Source organism: Seriola dumerili, unplaced genomic scaffold (genome assembly GCF_002260705.1).
Source record: "Seriola dumerili isolate Sdu_G_001 unplaced genomic scaffold, Sdu_1.0 BDQW01000187.1, whole genome shotgun sequence".
Classification (NCBI taxonomy): domain Eukaryota; kingdom Metazoa; phylum Chordata; class Actinopteri; order Carangiformes; family Carangidae; genus Seriola; species Seriola dumerili.
Window position 1 is genome coordinate 2,530,625 of NW_019174442.1, and position 21,347 is coordinate 2,551,971.

General features: G+C 42.0%; 1 protein-coding gene across 4 annotated transcripts in view; it reads right to left on the minus strand.

Annotated features, from left to right (window-relative positions):
• Positions 1-3,169, minus strand: part of ehbp1 (EH domain binding protein 1) — a 144,899-nt gene extending 141,730 nt beyond the window's left edge. For 3 of the 4 annotated variants that reach the window (XM_022752931.1, XM_022752928.1, XM_022752932.1), the window contains exons 1-2: positions 1,486-1,866; positions 390-863 (exon numbers count right to left, since the gene is read on the minus strand). In XM_022752931.1, the coding sequence (XP_022608652.1) occupies positions 390-493 (104 nt within the window). In that variant the 5' untranslated portion in view covers positions 494-863; positions 1,486-1,866. Of the gene's footprint in view, positions 1-389; positions 864-1,485; positions 1,867-3,139 lie in introns of those variants that run through there. The other variant, XM_022752930.1, reaches the window with a different exon arrangement.
• Between the last annotated feature and the right edge of the window lie 18,178 nt (positions 3,170-21,347).

Genomic DNA, 21,347 nt, shown 5'->3' on the forward strand with positions numbered 1-21,347 from the left:
TCAGATTCCCAACAGCATCCTTACAGCTGGGAGGGATATAGTGGTTTGCTCAAGGAAATTTCAGGAGAGCGAGGGCAGCTCGAACCCAGTCAATCAGGTTGAAGGGGAAAACTCTCTGCCTGCCAGCGTCTTTACTCAAGACTCAAACCAAACAAATTCAACATTGGCACACAAGAGGAAAAAAAACATAGTAATTTTACAAGGCAGCCGGGCCCCTCCCAGCATGCAGACATGCCTGCACACCAAGGAGACTGTGTATGTGAGTGTGTCTGTGTGTGAATTATGGCCACCAGGAACGAGCTCAGCATTCCAGCAAAGACAGAGACATACAGTTTTCATGAGGCTTAAATGACAGCACTGTGATTGCATGTTATCCCCAAAAAACTCACCATTTCTTAGTGCATTCCACCATCAGCTCCTGATAGGAAGCCACAAACTGGAATTTGGAGGCATGCTTTCCCACACGTTGCAGTCTCTTCCAAACAGAGGCCATGTTTCTTTTGGAACGGGTAGTTTCTGTGCACCTATCCCGTCCTGGACTTCCTTCTTTGGGCTTCCTTCACACGAGTTCACGCGAATGTTTATATGTATCTTAGCATATCCAACCCGCACAGATACATAGTTAATGTTTTACCGGAAGCACACTGGAAAAAAAAGGAAAAGACTGCACATCCAGTCGTAGGTGCTGGTCTTCAAAAACTGGCTGATAAATCCGTATGCAAAGACAAGGAATCTCTGCAGCAGTGAGCGAGATCTGATTTGACGCCGTGCATGATTTTATCAAGTAAATCACTCCACAATTTCGAAAGGCATGACGAGTAATCCTCTGGGTAAAAATACCATCTTTCCAATTGATGATCTTCCTGCAAAATAAAGAAAAAGTCACAGTTAGTGGAGTAACAGCCACTGCAAAGCCCCGGTATTCCGGAGGATCCTCGCCGATTTTTTTTTTAACATTAAACATCAAGTAACTCCACAACCCGTTAACCTTCCCCGATACAGAGATGCTTTGTCTGTGTAACAGCTTTCCCGTTACCGTCGGCTGTATCACCTCAGATGTTAAAACAACCCAGTTTATCTACACCGCCAACGAAACACTTTGTTAATGTGTAAGAATGTGATGAAGACTCCACTTGTGCTGCCAGCACGGCGTGCCGGGAGGCTAAGTACTGGTGTACGAGCAAGCTAACTTGAAGTGTTTGATAATAAAATGTGATTTTATGTACTGAAACAGTGACAGAGAGGCAATGACATTACAATAAAGCAAGTCGTTTCAACCATCCAGTGTAGAAAAAACAGCACCGAGAGACACCACCCAAACCTGAGACTCCAATAGGCATTTTGTCAACATGGAATATTTGGTGGAATGTCTCCGAATCCAGGGAATAGTCCGAGCCGTTGTGCCCCGCTAACCGGGGTGATTCAGCTACTAAGCTAACGAGTTACCATGTGAAACTAGGTTAACGGTGCATGTATGACACTCACCTTACTGTAACATCCAATGCATTATCCGTTAATTGGTCTTATCGGGAGTGTCAGGAGATGGCGAACTGTCTGTAACAAACCAGCACCCGGGCGAGCGTCGCCCGCTTGCTAGCTAATTATCGCCTTCTTTACAGCAGTACCAACACCAGCCATTTAGCTAGCTAGCCTGCTAGCGACGACGGCTAGCCATCACAACACGGTACGACTGGAAACCGTTGCGTGCCAGTTGACACATTTGCTCCACAGGTAAGCGCACGCTCCAAGACTTAAGACCGAGTCAGAAACGACATTTGTTTGAGCTTGTCTAACTTTGACAAAGTTAAACAAAAGTATTCCAACCCCAGGCAGGAATTCCCACAGCAAAGTACTCTGATAGTTACCGATAGTTTGACCGCTCTGCTTCACTGAAGTCCGTAAAGCCAACGAACAAATGGAAGGGACTTCCGTTTGGGGTATTTAAAATAAAATCGTTACTTTTCTATACAACTAGACTGGCTCCTCTAAATGTGCACACAAGTGTGTTGTTTAATAATTAATCTATGATAAATCTGTTGAGTTTTTTTGTTTTCAAAACGACAGATTCGAGAATAATACATACGGTTTCAATGTAAGGGTGACAAATTGACGATTTTATTTTGAAGGCTACCCTTTATACTTCCGGTCTGGGTCTGGGTTTATCTCAACGTGCTTGACGCGGCTTCGCCTCTCCATCATTTCGCCTACCGCCTGGATGACTGAAAGGCTGAAGAAACGCCCCCGGGCATCAGCTATTGGTGGGATTTTTGTGCCATTTATAGATTATTTACTGATTCATGAGGCATTTCTGGGTTGTTGTGTTATCACACTGGTCAAATCCAACATCCATCAAAGACATTAATCCTGTGCGAGTGGAGATAAAATGTTATCTGGCTCAGGTTTTTCCTTGAATCGTTTTCTGCTGCCCTAAAGACTCACATTCTCCAGCCAACTGTAGACTATAGCATCTGTTGATTAAAATATCTATTGGTCGTGCAGTTGTATGCAAAAGTTTGACAACCTCAGGATAAATTACATATTTTGTTGATCAGTGAAGTGAAAAGAAGAAGTATACAACTCAGAATACAACCCATAAATCAAATGTTAATGCATTGCTCATTTTTATTTCATGAACTTAACAATATAAAAAATGTTTTAAAAGTTTGGGCTCACTCATTACTTGATATTAAGTTAGTGTTTCTTTGTGTGTTATCTGCAGGGTTTCTTTCACTTGAAAAATCACCAAATTTTGTGAAAGCACTAAGGATGAAATACAGTGTTTATGATTAAATAATTTTACATAGCCCTGTGTGCAAAAGTGTTTGGGTAAGGGTAGACTTACTTAAATCAAACAGTAGCCTAACTGGCCAAATCATTTCAAAGATTTTAGATGAAAACAAAACATTTAGTCCACCCAGGACACTATAGTATCACCCATCAGGTTTGTGCTAATGAGGATGACACTTCCATTTCCTGGTCCTGTCCCATTATTAAGTGAGTGTTAACCTTGTACTCTTGCATGCCGGGGGGGGTCTTTTTCACATGTTGAGAGGAAATAAAACACCTACCATTCATCAGAAATCAATACCTCCTCCTCCTCACACACACACACACACACACCGTCACACATCTTTCTCACCCCCTTGTTGTGACCGCAGGCTTGTAAATGCAGAACAGGACAGGCAGAAGGGAGGAGGCCAGCACTGCTGAGGGAAATAGGGACAGACAATATGAGGCGGATTAATTCAATCTCAAATAAGATATGAGCATAATAACAGGAAATTGACATCTTATCCTTTTATATGTTGCTCAGGGCTATAAACTGAAAGAGAGATGGTGGATTTATTTTGCTTCTTGGGAGGGGTTGAGCAGTAGAGGTCTAGATTCTTTAAGAGCCCAGTCAAATTCAACTCATCAGTGAAGCAGGATATAGATATAGAATAACACAGAGCCAGTGTTTCTATTCAGCTATTCAGCTTTAAATCTTCACCCAAGAGCCATATCTGCTCTTTAATGAAAATAATCTGCAGCACTGAACATTGGATTTGTTCTGAATTTAGGTCGGCCTGAAAATCACAGGAAAGGTATTGAATTTTTTTAGCCCTGTGGTCAAATACATTGACATGGTATGGTTTAAACCTAATGCAGTAGTCTTTCTGAATATGTAGTGGGTTGTGTGTTAGAAATATTGAGCTATAAACATCGTCTTTTATAGAATTTTGGAAATATACGCACCTGTAGATCAGGTTGCAGAGGAGCGATAGGTTACAGAGTGCATGCTTTGTGATAAAAACCCTTCATGTCTCTCTCACCATCCTGACGGAGAGCAGTATTTTCAGATCAGCTTTCATCCACATAAGTATTTGTTAACTGAGAACAATTTGGGGTTTAGGGTCAGAGCCGATTTGACAGCAGGGGGCCTGCTGATCCCGCTGCTCTGTGTCGCCTGTTTACATTTTACTCTGACAGATTACAGAGTGCCTCCCTTCATGCGTCAAGGAATGCTTTGATGTGACAAATGACCCTGTGCTAAATGACGCTTTGTGTGTCTGCCCACATGTCAGCAAGGGCCTTATTTCATACATCACACAGGGGGGAGGACGGGCCTGCCGGTGTGTGTCTGTGTGAATGAAAGAGTGTATTATAGAGGGACAGTGAGAGAGAGTGGCAAAGGTCAAGTAGAGTCCTGTGTGTGTTGCCCTGCCACCTCTTTTCTTTTTACATGTCTGATTCATTAAAACAAAATAATGGTAATTTGCATCCCGTTGCTAAACGATGAGTTTTATTTTCCATCTTTATTCTGCTTTAATGATTGAAAAAAATACAGATAATGCAGATTGTCATAATCTCACAGCAAAAGCTATTTCATCCCTTAATCACAATAACAACTTTAATACTGCACCAGGGAATCGTTTTATGTGCAAATACAATCTTCTCAACCCAAAACACATGGTGAGACTGCAGCAAAGAAGAGCCCCCACCCCAACCCAACTGGGATTTGCCCTATTTGGCCGCAGTATATTTCTGTTTCTAGATACTGTCCCCTCTCTAGCCACAGGACGTGATCCAATCCAAACCAAAGGATAACACACAGACTGTCAGCTGTGAGCGAAACGCTCTGTCCAGAGAACATTGGGATCACTGACATGATTAATGATTACCTGATTTATTGGAGATAAAATCAGGTCAATCTCTGCAGCGCATGAGTGAAGTTGTCTGGTGAATATTTGACTCTTGATTTTTCTGGTTTGGTTCACGTGTGTTTTGTCATTTCATTGCTCTCCAGAGGTCCACAGCTCCTGCTACTCCAGATATAAAGCACATTATAGGTATAAAGCACATTGCACGGATGGATTTCATTGCAGAGTGACTTCTTATTGTATGAAGGGAGAGAACAAGTTTCACACCTAGAACTTCTCTCACCCACTCACTGTGTTTTCCTGTGTGGCGAGCCAACAGAAACACACCCTCCAGGATCTCGGCCAGCTCTTCAAGCGCAGAGTCTCAGGCGTTTGGTGTTCAACCACTTGAAAAGACCTGTTAACAAAGCACAGTCCTTCAGATAGAAGCCAAGTGAGTCTGCGCCACTTCAGTGGAGCAAAGATAGCCAAAAGTATCACTGCTGACCGTGTTGTGGGACGATCAGAAAAAAACATAGGCTGGAGCCTTTTACTTCAACCTGTAACCTGAGAATGTGATCAACACACTCTTTAGGGACATTTTGATCATGCTTCTGCATTAGAGCAAACAATGTGTATTCATCCACGGCTGAAAGTAGTCCCCAACAATTTACTCTACTTTGAGTAATGTTTGCTAAAATCTACAATGCTCAGTTGTTTTAGACTGTTTAGATTCTCTTTTAAATGAAGGTATATATTCATGATGGGATGAATGGACTGAGTGGAAGTCTGTAGAAGTGCCACAGACTGGGCAGGGAGTATTGAAAGATGGACCAACACATACAACACATAGAATAACTAGTACACTGTCTCAAGGGCTGACAGCCTCTGATAGCTGGACATGATGTCTGTATATATTTTGACATGCAAAACGATCTGGTATTTGGAATTATGATGAGTTGGGAATGCTCCAAAAAAATGTATATCAAGGAGGCAAACCATAAAACAAACAGATTATAACTGATTCTATCTTTATCAAAGCGGCTCGGGTGATAAAAATCATATTTTTCTCTTCCCTCTGATTTCTGTTTGTGCTTGTCTTCTCGTGGAAACGTGAGTGCCATACTCGATAAGCATCTTTTGCTTTTAACTGTGCCATCCTGACTCATGGCATAGCGCCTGATGGTATCTTTTGCTCGCCACTCAGTTACAGGAAGCCTCGGTGTTTCCGGGTGGAGGAGTGGATTTACAAATGGATGAAGAGGATGGTCATTTCCTCTTGAATCGCTGCCATCAAAACCGCAACTAGGTTAAATGTGGATTTGATTTATATGTGATATGTGATTCAGATTTGACAATGCAAAATTAATTCAATTTCCTCTCTTCTCCATCCATCCATTGCCTTTTATTATGTGTAGCCTATCCATACCTCATTTCCTTTCATAGTTAATATAGCTTGTTGTTCTATAGGTCGACAGAAAAATCAAAGAATGTATTTGGTAATCAATTAATTATTTAAGTAATGCCCCGTTTTGGGTTTTGGACTGTTGGTCAGACAAAAGACATGATGTTACAAGGTGTTACATTGGGCTTTAGAAAATAGTTCCGGGCATTTTTTGTTACTGTTTTCTGATATTTTAGAGAGCAAACGATTAATCGAGAAAGTAATTTTCAGGTTTTTTCAATTTTCAGGTGATGATGAAAAGAATCTTTAGCTGTAATTGTTGGTACAGAAAAAGAAAAACCTAACATTATAAATACATATACAACTTGGCAATAATCTTTTTGTTGGAGGGTCAACAAAATATTTCAGAGATCCAAAACATCACAGCGAGATCAGTTTCTCCATCCACTACAGACCAGAGTGCAATGCAGCCACAAGACATGCTGCATTTGAGTAAGGGACACAGGTGTAATCATAAAAATATGCCAATACACCCTCTATTTACTGAAAGCAACAAGCTCACACCTGCTCTGTGGGGACTGCCAAAATGCGTTCTGGGAAACAAAGGTAATCTCTCTTCTCAGGAGGACGAGTCAGGTGGAGGGGAACACAAGAAGTACAAGAGTATGTAAATTATTACAAAACACTTCATCACTTAGTAACACCTGCTGTGAATACAAAATCTCACACTGATGAGAGTGTAACAGTGGACCAGGGGGCGGATAACATTTCCATGTTTAGAGTGTCTGTTGGGGTGTTCGGGTAATACATCTACAACAGTTTAAGGACACATTATACTCGGTCACAAGGTCTTTGTGGCAGTGTCACACCAGCGCGGTCACAGCACCTCGCCCTGCTCTGATATTAGAATTAAATTAATCTGTTTTTGCCGCCGCTGAGGAATGGAGTTTCAGTGGAAGCAAATTACCCATTTACACTCATCTGGGCGGTTATCAGATCTGTGTCTGTGTGAAATTAAACCCACATTCAGCCAGGGAGAGCCCGGACTGTGCACGGACTGCACAATGATCCCTGGTTTGAAGAATCACTTTTCCTCTGGAGAAACATGGTGCTGATTACATATAGCCTGCGAGCTGCAGATAGTGAAAGCCAATACATCACATTCCCATTTTATTGCTGACCGTGAGAGCGGCGCAGAGCAGGGCAGCACATATGCAGCGGTCAGTGCTGCTCCACAATAGTTACAAAATAAATGTTTACTCAGACTGTCATGGCTTAAAATCCCATCATCTGCTGAGTGCAGCGAATCAGAATTATTTGAGTGACCTGGAGTGAGGGGGTGTTTTCCTTCAAAACACTAACTGATAAAATCCATTAAGGACCAACACATTTTGTGCAAAGAGTCTGCAAAAAAAACTCAAAGAATAAGATAGAGAAGTATTTGTTCCCATTGAATTAAGCATGATATTTAATGCACAAGCACAAATCAAGGTATAGGATAAACTTGTAGGTTTGTAGGCTTAAAAAAAAGAAAAAAAGAAAAAGAAAAGGCGTTTCATCTAACTTGAAATCGGTCCATCCTGTTAACCCTCCTCCGGTTCAAGAAGAAGAAAGAGACAGAGAGGGAACAGCCCAGAGAGATGTCACTAGATCAGCACACCGCTGCGAGATCATTAGCGAACAAGCGTCAGCCAGTATCAGCTCACTGAACGGACAGTGACAGTCCAGCAGACAAGTCACTCTCCAGTTACTCTCCCCAAGAGAGAGCTCTCCACTTCCATTCACACAGCCTGAACAAAGGCTAAATTAGTCCCTGGATGGCTGTCTCGGAGGCCTTTTGGGAGCCCACTCAGACGGGCTGAGTGCAGAATTACTTCACACTACACTTCCTCATGAGCTCTACCTCCACCGGTCTAGATTAGACACTTCCGCCTGCCTTTTTTAAACCGCTTGTTAATTAGCAGAAGGGTGGCTGGATGAAGTCATTAAAGGGTTCCGTACTGGAAGTAATTAATCAACACCACAGGGCCTGTTGAATATGCTGAAATCAATATAGGCTTTGATTCTCTTTGGTGTTTCTTATTGGTTTTCCCTTCTCGTGGAACACACAGGAGCTGAGCTGCTGCAGACACACAGAGGATGTTCACTGTGCTGATTAATGTCATCATTTCTGTCATGTTTTTTTTTTTTTAGCCAGGCTACGATGCCTGCGGGGACGGCAGTGTTGGTCGTTCCTCTTTGGTCCGGACTTAAATATCTCAACATCATCGCTCACTGTTGGGAGCTGTCGGGTTTCTTTAATATTGTGATCTCTTCACCTTCCCCTGTAAAGATTTCATCTATGGGATGAATTGGCACAACATTTGCTTCAGACCTTCGTGGTCCCCAGAGGATGAACTCTAATGACCACAGCCCCTGACTTTTCCTCTAGCTTCCCTATGAGGCTGACATTTGTGGTTTTTGCATGAAAAAAAACCCACGAATGGACAGATTGTCATTAGGTTTGATAAACACACACATCCATGTTCCCATCGGGCTGAACATCCTCTGCTGCAGGCTAAACACACACATTTTTTCAGACCACATCTCAACAACCCTCACTAAGACGTGCTTACAAATCTGCAAGTGCTCGTGCTGAAGCACTCAACATGCTTTTAGTCATTTGTTTAAAAGGGGTTACATTCCCCAATTGTGGATGACATCTAGCTCTTGCTCCTGTGTGGTTTGACTGCACTTATTGAAAGTCGCTTCAGACAAAAACATCTGCCAAATCAATATAATGATGTGAGGAGGTCTCGGATTTATCTAAGGTTGAATCAGGATATATTCAGTCAATGCTTGAATCATTCATGCTAACGTTTGATGCCACAAATGCATAACAACATCTTTGAACGGAGGGATAATCTATTTGTCGTTGTGTGTGTGTTTGTGTGTGTGTGTTTGTGTGTGTGTGGTTCTTCTCTCATCCCTCCTCCTTAATTAAAGTCATTTTCTGCCGTGAGGACAATTTGTTCAAATTCCCCTGACAGTTAAATCAGCCTGTTCCCGTGCAGCAGGTCAGATGGAGGCTTAGAGGCGGAACAAAAAAGCAGCATTTTAGGGCGGAAAAACTTGACATTTTGACAAATATCTGTGCGCCGTCATCAGCTATTAGGGGCTAATCTGAAAATGCATCCAGATGTGAAGACCTGTGTTGACACCACGAGGCTTGTTGAGGTTACAGAGAACTCAGTCTTCTGTTGGAGGAGGAAGGATCGTCACATCTTTGATAGTAATTGTTTCGGTGGTGCTGGGGAAGAGGAAGTGTTACCTCGCCTCATTACCACCACCCTCATTTGTGTAGATATTCTGCTGAGCTGGGTTGGCCTGTTTCCACTTTTCATGCCCCCCCCCTCCATCCCAATCTCAATGTAAACAGTGTACAGACACCTACAGGCTCCACACTCTGAGTCAGCAGTATTCATGTACTTATCCTCTCGTCTCCAGTTATTATTTAGCTCTGACACTGTGGAGTGAGAACTGTTTCATGACAGACCCAGTGAGAGTCTGACACAGCAGCAGAGGAGCTTGAGAGTCGCTCAGATCAGATGTAGGTTTTGTTTGTGTTGTGCGGATGTGAGACTCAGAGCAGGCGGTTGTGAATCCCCTTCTCTCTTGTTGAATCAAGCTGAATATGAGACTCTTGTTTAATGTCTCTTCTTCTCCCCCTGGCTCGTTTGTCAGAGGAAAACGTATATTTTCCCCGCGTTGTCAACAAAAGAGACAAGAGCAGCTCCTGTCTGTATAATATTAGCTGTATAGCATTATTCCAAGAGACAGAGAGCAGACAGTGATTTATGTCGTTTAGCTGAGGGAGTGGAAAAACAAGTTTGTGCCTTTGTGCCGCAAATAAAAGTCAAATCAAAGCAAAAAGATATGAACTGTCAGGTCTGAGCAAATCCCCTGTTTCCCCATTTCACAACAGTTGTGAAATAGTAAACCAGTTGCTGCAGTTTCGTTGTCAAGTCATAAGTTCACGGTAAAAAATGCTTCATCTCATTAATGTATTTCAGTAAGAATATTAAACATAGTAGTCACTTTTCTGCTCTCACCACAGCTGCTGATAACCAATGAACACTTTGTGGCACTGTAGGTGAGCAGCAGTGCTTTTAGCAGGCACAGGATACCTTTCTTTATTATTGTTATAAAAGAATAACCAAGGGAAAAGAAAGGCTTTACTTACTGAACATGCACTGACAAGCTGTGATCAAAGTGCTGATTACCCCGTATTGGTTGCTAAGGCAACGCTAATGTGTCCAATTGTAGTTTTTAAGCAGCAAACTCATTCACATTTGTTTTTTTTATTATTATTATTGTTCTGTTTGGATTAAGGCTACAATTACGATTATTCTCATTAAAGATTAAGCTACTGATTGGTTTCTCAATTAATCGATTTACTGTATAATCTATAAAAGGTTCTTACTTTTTTTTATCTGACCAACAACCAAAATAAATTGTTAAAATATTAGTTTACTATATAATAAGACAAAGAAAGCCCCAAATCCTACAGAATGTTTGACATTGTTACTTGAAAAATGACTTAAACAAATAATTATCAAAATTGTTAAAACTGATTGATTTTCTATCAACTAATTGATTAATCACCTTATCATTTCTGCTCTAGTTTGAGAAGTCTACTTGTTCATATTGTTTTAGTGGTGGTTGTTGTAGCCTTTGATCTATAAAACAAAGCCTGACATTTATAAAGATGTGATGATTCAGCAGTCGCGCTGATGATGGCTAATAAACAGACTCTCAGAGGATATTTTATAACCTGGCTCACCTGCTAATGCAGCTTGTGAAACACAAAATCGAAAAAGTTGCTGATCTTTCGTGGAAGCCTGGCTCCATCCCCTCTCACACACTGAGGCTGGCACTGGGATAATTGATCTGTTCTGGGCTTTATTATCAGGACTTTTTCTCCCTGGCTGTCCAAACACATTGAAGCCAAGAGAGAGGAGTGGAAGACTTAATAGCCTTGGCGGTGTTTCCACAGACTCAAAGTAAAGAATTCATAGAAAAGACTGAGAGGGAAAAAAAAGGAGGAAGGGGGGAATGAAAAATATTGAATCTGAGAAAAACACTTTATATACTGTATATAAAAAAAACAAACAAACACACAAAAGCAAAATAAATAAAAGCAGGAAAATGGATTGGGGAACACTGAATATGCAGACGTCCTTACTGTCAAACTGCCCTTGAGCGAGACACTCAACCCAGAAACAGTGAATCCACGCTCATCAGGCTTCCTTTGAAGGGGTTTAATATGAAAAAGCATGGGATGAAAAAAGCAGGGTGAAAAGTGGCTGCACTAGAAAAGAAAAAAGAGAGGGATAATGAGAGAAAGAGTAGCAGTGGGAAGCCTGATATTCTCCTCATTTGATCTCCAGTGTGCAGAGGATCTTGCTGGCCCACTCATTGCTTGCAGGTGTAATAACATGGACCGATCCAGTGCCGGGGTTGGAGCTTGAGCAGCTCACTGGGAGCATATTTCTACACCCTTCTCCTCCATCTCCACTAGAAAACAGCAGCTCAGCTGTGGCCTGCTGTAAATGTAAGTAATTCCAGGCTGCTCAGCCAGTAAAACGTCTCATATCACTGTCTCTCTCTGCAGCTATAAAGACACAGATATCAGCCATTAAGAGATGAGCCGAGATACAGCCTCCATTCCAGTCCTGTTTTATTATTACTTTTATGGCTTTTCTTCTGTATTAAATCATGTTCAGTGTCCCGAGCTGAACCACAAATGGCTACAGATATGAGGAGAAAATTGATAATATTTTGACATGTCATTGATCTCTGGAGGGGGATTCTCTCCTCCACTGCAGGTCAGATGTCAGAGGGCAGATTTAGGGGCTCCGTGTCTTGTTTTTAAACGTTTCAGCTGCATAAACACTCGGCTATTTGGATCCAATTTTAGTCTAATAATGTGTCCAGTAATAAATTGCAGCTACAATGTTTCTGCTGCCTTTCACTGCATGTGAGGTTCTGCACTCTCTGTTCCTTCACCTGTCAATTTTTATCTCCAGTAACATGGAGCATGAGAACTTTGGCACTTAAAGGTAAAACTGTGCAGCATGGTTTCTGCAAGTCAAAGTTACTCATGCATGAGGAATTACAAAGTGACTCAAATCAGATAAGCAGGTAACTACTTAACTGGTGTAAACTGAGCTGAAGGAAATTTAAACCAGCTGTTGGTTGACTCTGGGTCACTGTGGGCACTCATTTCACATCTGGCTTCGAGAGTTGGTGAGAATTAGTCCTGCTATGGTCATGTTTTGGGCAATTAAGATCTTTGATCAACCTACAGGATTGTAAAGGTTTCTATTTTGAGATGATGTGAAATTAGTTTGACCTAAACATAGACTTCTTTTCTCATTAAGCAGCCTACATTGAATCATACAGGATATTGTGCAGCTCAGCAGGACTGCTGAGAAAATGTGGGATCCTGCTCACCCGCGTAATCACAGTGTAAATCACTCTTGCTGATATTTTTGCTACAAAATGATTACACATGATTGAAGCTAAAAATCCCCCCCGAGTTTAATAGTGTAAAAATTAATCTTGAGCCAGTAACACCACAAAACTGATAGAACTTTCTATTTTGGAAAGACGATGGATCTGTCATGGACATGGATCATTAGTTCAGGTTGACTGAATTGCTCCAGGCTTCTGTCTGTTTCAGCACAGAAACTCTGACATCCAGAGTGAGGCTGAAGAGCTGCTACATAGTGCTTCCTCTCCTTTCCTGTTTGCATATACAGTATCGTTCTGTTATAAGCAAGGGCGTAGGTTTGGTCTCAACATTGGTAAGGACGCAACAACCCTGCCACTCCTGAATTTACATTCAGGAATGCCCATACACAAATATCATACATGTACATATTTGTAAAAAATTACATATGAAACCTGTTAGAAATTGGAACAATATCATTTATTAACATATATGTCTAGTTAATAGAAACATGTCTTTTAGTATGTCTGTTTATATTATAGACATATGTTACATAAATACTGTATATATCCATCCCAGAGCCCGTCAGTATATGTATAAATATAAACATGTATGTTGAGATTTAATAAGAAATTGTTAGGAAAATCTTATAGGTGAAACATATGTTAACATCACCCCTGATATAGAGACATAAATAAGGCATAGTATACCCCAAGCAGTTCCGGGCGATTTTACCACTTACTCACTGTGGGCTCATTTTTCACTGCAATATAAAGTCCTGTACCTCAGTGGAAACAGCACAACCATGTCTAGAAGCAGAGAGGGCTCAAAAGGTCTTTTGTGCAGCATAACACATTTATAGTGCCATAAATCACAAAAAAATATAAACGAAATAAGTTTTTCGTTTCTAAATAGGTCTGAAAAAGGACGATATAAGCCCTACTCACACGTCCTCACACGGATCGAGACGGCTCGGAATCCTCGTCTGAGTCGCTTGAAACCCGGTCATTTTCTTCGTCCTCTCACCTCAAACTACTTCCCAGTAACTTCCTAACAACTGTCTTCAGTCTATATTCAGTCTATATATATTTTTTTGTGTCATGATAAATGTGTTTTAGAAAAGTTTTTACGTTTCGTGTGTCTCTCCTCCCCTATTCATCAACGCTCTGCTCTTTGTAAACAAATGTTTGTAACTTCCGTGCGTTAGTGTGACGTGCTACGTATCGGTCAGCTGACATCGACGTCATCATGGCTGCGGGGAGAAGCGTAGATTTATCTCTTTTGTTTATTTTTTAATGATTTAGCTAGAGCAACCCGTTTATTTCTGAGATTCGTTAAATAAAGCATGTAGACTGGAGCGATTTCGAGGAAAGAAATGAACAAATTTGAAACTTAAATTCTGCCACATTTTCTGACGGAAGCGTATGTCACACATGGCTAGTTCACTGACCATGGGAAAGTTGATAATCCGACGATTCTCTCATTCTTTCATTCTTCTTACTTTGATAAATGGCTTGTTTTTGGCGATTTTCCCAAGGAAATGTGGTTTTTTCGATCCCGTGCACGGGCTTGGGGTTCAAGGGTCATTTTATGTTTACTCCTGCTAGCAACCTGACTGCTAGCCCACAGTAGACAGAAGCCAGGGTTTACTTTGCTGTTAAGGCTAGCTACCATGGTTAAATAACATCAGTTGACATTTACCTGGTGATGTTAGGTACCACTGTGATATTCTCACATTACGTCAGCCTTCAGATAAGCCCTGCCCTGTCAGTCAATCAAATGCTAGCATTCCTTAAATCGGTTGTCTTGGAGACGTAGCGTCCTGGAGGTTCACATTGGAATCATGTAATACGACTTCACTCCAAACATGGTGCAAACGAGTTCACTCAAATATCTGTAGGGACAATTCTGTCCTCCCAAAATATTCCATATGCAAACCTACGCCCTTGGTTATAAGTTAAAAGGCTGTATTGTTAATGTTGTTCTCTAATTCAGACACGTGGCATGAATCCCATGCTGTAAAGCAGCACTTAGTGAGCTGCTGACTTCTCTAACTCACCTAGTGTTCCTGTGAGAGTTAAGCATTTGAAGTGCTGCAAACAACAAATCAGCTCATTATGTGGAGCAAACAGCAGCTCCCGGGTAACTCAATCAGAATAATTCAATTCATTACTTTTCCAAACAGACTGTTCTGCTGTAAGTGAATTTAAAACAGTTTACTCAGCACAAGTGACAGAAAACTGGGAGAAAGCTGCCTCTGTGTGGATAGATAGATAGATAGATAGATAGATAGATAGATAGATAGATAGATAGATAGATAGATAGATACTTCCACATCTAACTCTTCCAGCTGTCGGCCAGCACCAGGGGATAACAGCCAGAGTCTGCCATAGATCCAGCCATATGTTGGACCAGGAGTTTAATTTTTCCATCTGCACGTGTTCAAGTTGTGAAAATCTCTGTTTGGACTGAGACGCCTGAAAAATATGAAAATGGCTGAATGACGTCTCCTCCTCCACCCTCTTTTGTTTAATTACTGTTTCAGTTACTTGTCTGCTTTTATTGTCAAACGACTGAACAGGCATCAGTGTGTTTCTGTTCCGAAACACTGTCAACATGTACTGTATATATACCGTCAGTATTTCACGATTGTTAAGTTGTATGACAAATTAAATATAAATAATACAGTAATGGTGGTGTGTGATCGGCGTTGGTGACATTTAAAATGATAGATTACAGAGAAGATTGCAGGCGATCTGTACACCCTGCAAACCAAATTTAAAAGCATAGATTTATGAGTGAAAAATATCCAAATTGATGTGAACAAGGTGCCAAAATGGAAACAAAAAGATGTTGTTTTCAGATTGCTGTGAGACCCAGCATCATGATTTAACCACAGCATCGTCTTTGGACTCGTCACTTCTCCTTTAAATGGGAGCAGCTGCAGCCCAGATCACTCAGACAGCACCAGCCAGATTTCTATCTGATACAGATCAGAGCAAACAGGCCAAACTGTGCTCGCTGTGTAAATTCAGATTCATATATTTCTTCTATTAGAGGAAGGTTTAGAGGCACTCAGAGTGTGTAACACTGGAAGGAAACATCGCAGGTAGGAACAAGGATGAGCAGGTTGAGATCAGTTTTTCCAGTCGGGATACTGTGCCACCACTCATCTTCATGGCAGGGTAAAAGAGCACATCTGCTTTCAGTGAGGGAGATAAAAACAGAAACACTACACTCTGAAACACTATCCGTCTATCTGGAGCTACAGCTTTACTGTGCTTGTTTGGTTTGACGCAGTGAGAAAACCATTTCATGCAGATATGGAGCTGTGCTGCGATGAGAGAGCGAGGCTTTGAAAAACAGTTCTCACACCCGGCAGGTCAGGTCATCTGGAGAGGAGAAAAAGGGGGGGGGATAAGAGGGTTAGAATAAACAAAGCATAGAAGAATTTCAAGTTTCAAAAGTTTCAATTAAAAAGAGAGAAAGACAAGCAGAGGGTTCACACTGACAGAAAACAAGACAGAGACAGATGAATGGAGCTGCAGTGACAGTGAGAAATGAGCTGAGATTTAATGTTTTCTTCGTACTGCAGTGTGTGTAATCATCAATAATTATGACAGGTCTAAATCCAATATTACAAGTCAATGAAAAGTTTTCTCAACTTTAACCCCAAAATCATCTACAGGATATAATTGCTTTTCGTTTGCTCTGTCAAGCAACAGAAGAACAATAATCAAATATCCTGAGTAATATCAGTAACGATCAGTCTTTGATTGTTACTGATGTCAACCTGGAATTTTCAGTTGCTCACTCACGAAAAATGGCGCCATGAGTGTGTGACAAACAAACAAACAAACAAACAAACAAAAAAACCTATAGCATGTGTCACTGAAAATCAAAACGTGTCTGGAAACTGGACCAATCATGACGCTACTAACAAATCTATCCAGGGACTTACTCTGGCGGATAGTTCAGGAGAGAATTAACATTTCCCGAAACACGCAGCCTTGCCAGGAAAAATGAAGCGGAATTTGTTGTCTGTGATTGTAGAAGTCTAAGAAAGACTCGGCACTTCATCACACTGCTGAGGTCTATTACAGGTCACATGCTCCTCAGCATTTCACCTGTAATTTGTCTGTAGAGAACACTGTGTACTCTGGATCACGGATACATGTTCTTGTGCTTTTCATTTCAGTGTTAATGGAAAAAAAAAAACCCCCATGGCGGACATTGAGTGTAACACCAGTCCTCTGCTACATGTATCTGTGGGTGAAGGTTTTTTCCTCTCCTGTGCTGCAGCAGGGTGGAGTCCCGTCTAAAGCCCATTGAAAGTCTGCACGCTGTGTTGCAGCGACACTCTGCATTGCAATCTTTGCATTTTGATATTCTTTATTCTGTGAGTCGGGGTGATGATATCCTCGGCAACAACTCTCTGGAGGCGCTCTGCTCTTTCCCTCATTTCCCTCCTCACACCTCCTGTCACTGCCTCTTTCTTTCTGTCTCCCTGTAATGACTATTTCACATCGTTACTCCACTTCTTCCACCTCAATTTGCTTTTTGCCTTTTCCTCTTTTCTCTCCCCTGCCTTTCTTTCTTCCTTTCTTCCTTTCTTTCTTTCTCGACCTTCCACACGCCAAGACTCTTGATCCCGTTCCTTCATCATTTTTCCTCTCCCTATAAAGAAACGACGAATGGAGAAGCTGTAAAATATACAGTACGTTCATTAAAACCAGGAGGTGGATCATCCATCATGTCTGCCTCCACCTTTAGGACACTGTTTCAACACCGTGTTGCAGTAAATGGCCTTTCCTTCCCCCTCCTGTGCGGACAAAGTGCTTCATGGTGGTGTTCAGAGCCCGGCACCACTTGGCCGACAGTGTTGGGTAAACACTGTGTCTTAGGGGGTTTCTGTTAAAGCAGTATCATTATTTTTATTACTGTAATCAATGCTTCTTTAGTAAAGTGTTTCTTGGTTAGTCACCGTGGCGCACAGTGGAAAAACATCAGTGCATCTGCCAGAGGTGAAGGTTTGATTTTCTTGGCAGATCAATGGGCGAGTGGTTGCTCTGTCAGAAATGTAACAGAAGAAGAGCAACCGAACTGAAGGCCTCGGGAAACTTGAAATGAAACGTTTGTTGGATTGTCTCACAGTGTCTGAAACATCCTTTCTGACAGAATCCTGATGCACTAAAACTAAGCTCACAAACTTTTTTCCAGCATCATGTCCGTGCATCGTTTCCTGAGAATATATTTTGTTCGTTGTCACTTTCATTCACAGGGCTTCGTTTGTTTGCATCCAATATATAGACAAATGAAATATAAGAAATATAAAATAACTTTCCCATTGCATGAACAACAAATTGAACAGATCACGTACTGATTACGGAAAGACAAGTTTGCTGTTAGAAGTTTTTCAGTATCTCATTTTCAGGATCTCTGAGGATCGTCCCATTTACAGACTGATATCTCAAACAGCAGAATCTCTTTGGTTGAACCAGTGCCTGTCATACGGTGACATTCAAAACATCCACGAACAGAGACATTTCCCTGCATTGTGGTGATTTAGCTGGAAAAATGGAGATTTGGATCAGAGCGGTGAGTCACTCCCTCCGTGTCACATCCTTCACCGAGCAAACCTCCACTCTCGCTGTGACCCACTGTTTCCTCCACTTCTCCTGCTCCAGTTCGGAAAAAGTGGGGAAAAAGAAAAACTTTCCAAGGTTTTTTGTTGTTGTAGGAATCAGACTGTAATGTGATGAGTTTCAGTATCTCAAATAAAAAAATGTGAATTTCCATAATGTCGAACTTCAGCTTTAAAGATCTGACAGCTTAAACAATGTTTTGAGCGTCAGTGTGTTCATGCTTTTCTTATTTCCTTCTTTCTTCTGCTTCCATGAAAATGTTGCTGGATTGGTGGAGGAGTCGGAGGTGTTCCCTGTGATTAATGTCGGCTCTTCTTCCTTCAACAAAGCGCTGCAGGATACAGATCCATTTAGCCTGAAGACATTTCACTTCTTCTTTCTTTTTTTATCTGTGGGCAGCAGTCGATGCCAGAGGCTTTGTGTAGCCTCTACAAACTTTAAAAATGTAGGTTGTGATTGTATATAGTGGGGTCCAAAAGTCTCAGTAGGTGAAAAAGGGATGGAGAAAAGGTGTGTGTGTGTGTGTGTGTGTGTGTGTGTGTGGGTGTGTGTGTGTGTGTGTGTGTGTGTGTGTGTGGGTGTGTGTGTGTGTGTGTGTGTGTGTGTGTGTGTATATGTGATAGGTGCTGCTGCTGCTTCAGTCTCAGAGAGATTAAATTCATTTCAATGACAGATGAAGGAAGTAAAACCTCCTGGGACCCCAGAGTACAGATCAGCCCATTAGTGTGTGTGTGTGTGTGTGTGTGTGTGTGTGTGTGTGTGTGTGTGTGTGTGTGTGTGTGTGTGTGTGTGTGTGTGTGTGTGTGTGTGTGAGGGAGAAAATTGCTGCTCCCATCAATTTCCGAGAACTTAAAATCCAGTTTATCATCTCGGCTTCCCGGTAGCGTGCTGATGATGTCACCCGTGAGTCAGGATGGAGTCAGCGTTTCTCTCCGTTTAGACTTGATCATCACCGTCAGCAGTCAGATTTGTAGACCGTCATCCAATCAAATCCAAGCTGAAGATTGATTGAGTTTATCTTCCCTCAGTCGTCTCCTGGAGGCTAATCCCAACTTTTACTCATTTAAATGAAAATGAGCAGTTACAGCAGTTTAGATTGTGGACTGATCAGATGAGCTGTCTGCTTTAAAGTCTGTTTAAAGTCCACCAGATGTGTCCCACAACACAAACACCTGGTGTGCTATCTTGTATCCCTTTAACAATCGACGCATTAATCCTGAGGCTGATGGAGTGAGATGCAAATAATCAGTTAAAATGAAAAGGCTGCGTTCAACACTCCAGCTGCGCTCCACTCTGACTGTGAAATTAACATCATGTCGTCAGCAACAACCATCACAACATGGAGAATTTATGAAGAAGATGTTAATACAGATCTGAGGAAATCAAATCAAAACAAAACAACAGACAGAAGGAGAGGAAAGTCAGACACCGGAGAGAGAACTCCTTCAAGTCCTTGAGTGTAATAACACTGAGCTAAATGTGCTGAAAATCCTTCTGCTGGAGAAGAAAGAGGAAAACTGCTCAGTGGTCAGAATGACTCAGCTGTCGCTCGCTGATTCAGCCTCATCCAGATCTGGATCAGAAAACATCTTCAAATGATCCCTGGTGTTTGTTTTACACTACATTTAGCACCAGGCGGGTGGGGCTTCTCTGGATTCAGAGGCTTCAGGTAACAAATCAACTTCCCGCTGCTTCAGAGGCTTCTAGCAGCAGCTGTGTGTCATACACATACACAGTATCGTATGTGACCTCTGCTGCAAACCCCACCCCACCGCGACGTGTGTGAATGAAAAGAGTCGTTTTCCAGCTGTGCCCTCATCTGGAACATCCTACAATCCTGCTGCTGCCAAAAAAAAAAAGGTAGAACTGGAGCAGAATGAAAGTCCTTTTGTTCCAGAAAGCTTTGCTTGTTTCAGCTGGGTACTCTTTAGTTTGAATTGTACAACCTGATGCATTTGAGCCATGGTGATAATTCTCATAAAGCACAGCTGGGCGCTATAGTTTTTAGCAAACGTAACTCAAACAGGAAGAAGTGGTACATTCGTCTGGGACTATTTTCAGTGGCGGATGAACACACATTCGGTGTTGTGGTGAGTATTTACAGCAGCAGGATGGTGTATGCGGGGGCCGAGGCAAAATAATTCAAACGTATGGGAAAGCGGTCTCAGACTTCTGGACTCCTCTGTGTCTCTCTGAGTTCAGACAGGATGTCATGGCAGGACATGACACAAGCAGGGACCGTTCAAAGGTGCCACAGGTTCAAAAACACTTTGTGCTTAATTCTAAGATGGTGAGAGTGTCGATGTCCTCCGAAGAATAAACCCCTGCCAACAGGATGCAACTGTCAGGTCTGAAAGGAAAGGGAAACCGTGTTCCAGGGTGGGCCACCTAAAAATACACAAAAACACCACGATGCCACTCCAGTCGCCATGGGAGCCGAGAAGATGGCCGTGAATAATCAGTCGTGGTGTTTTTGGTTGTAATCCTCATGTAGGACGTAGATGCTTCGCGGTGAAGCTTAAGAGATGAATTCAGATAATACAGTGAAGAAGATCGAGACACTGCCGTTTCTGTGCTCTGATTCGTCAGGTTCACCTACCGTCTCATCATCGGACAGCAAGTAAAACATGCTCTGATGTAATAAAATGTTATTTACTGTCGAAGCGTTACGCAATACGTTAACTTTAAAAAATAAAAACCCACTGGTTTCATGTTTCTTGCTTCTGTGAGGTGCAGAGTCTCAGACGGAGCAGAGGCCGTGTTGTTTTTGGTTCAGACCGTTTCACTACGTGGAATCTGAATCTTTCCTGGCGAAGAACAAGATCTGTTAAACCAGAGCTGAAGCCTGAAAACCATTTGTCTCTTTTAAATGTTTTTCCCTTAAAAGGCCACTGGATCATTATCTGTGAGATAACAGTAGACAGTGAGTGGGTGGAGAAGGCACGCACGCACACACACACACACACACACACACACACACACTATATATATCCCTCGTGAACCTTTTTGTGCCCCCACACCTGCACCAGGGGATGACTGCATCCGCCTGAAGGAATATGGTCACCATGACAACCATGTCCCATCCTTCCCTGAAGAGGTGTAGGGTAAACACCCTTGAGAAGAAAGGGCAATGAGTTTGTCTCGGGGAAAAGCTGCTCCTGGTATCGGTTTGTTCTGACCCCACA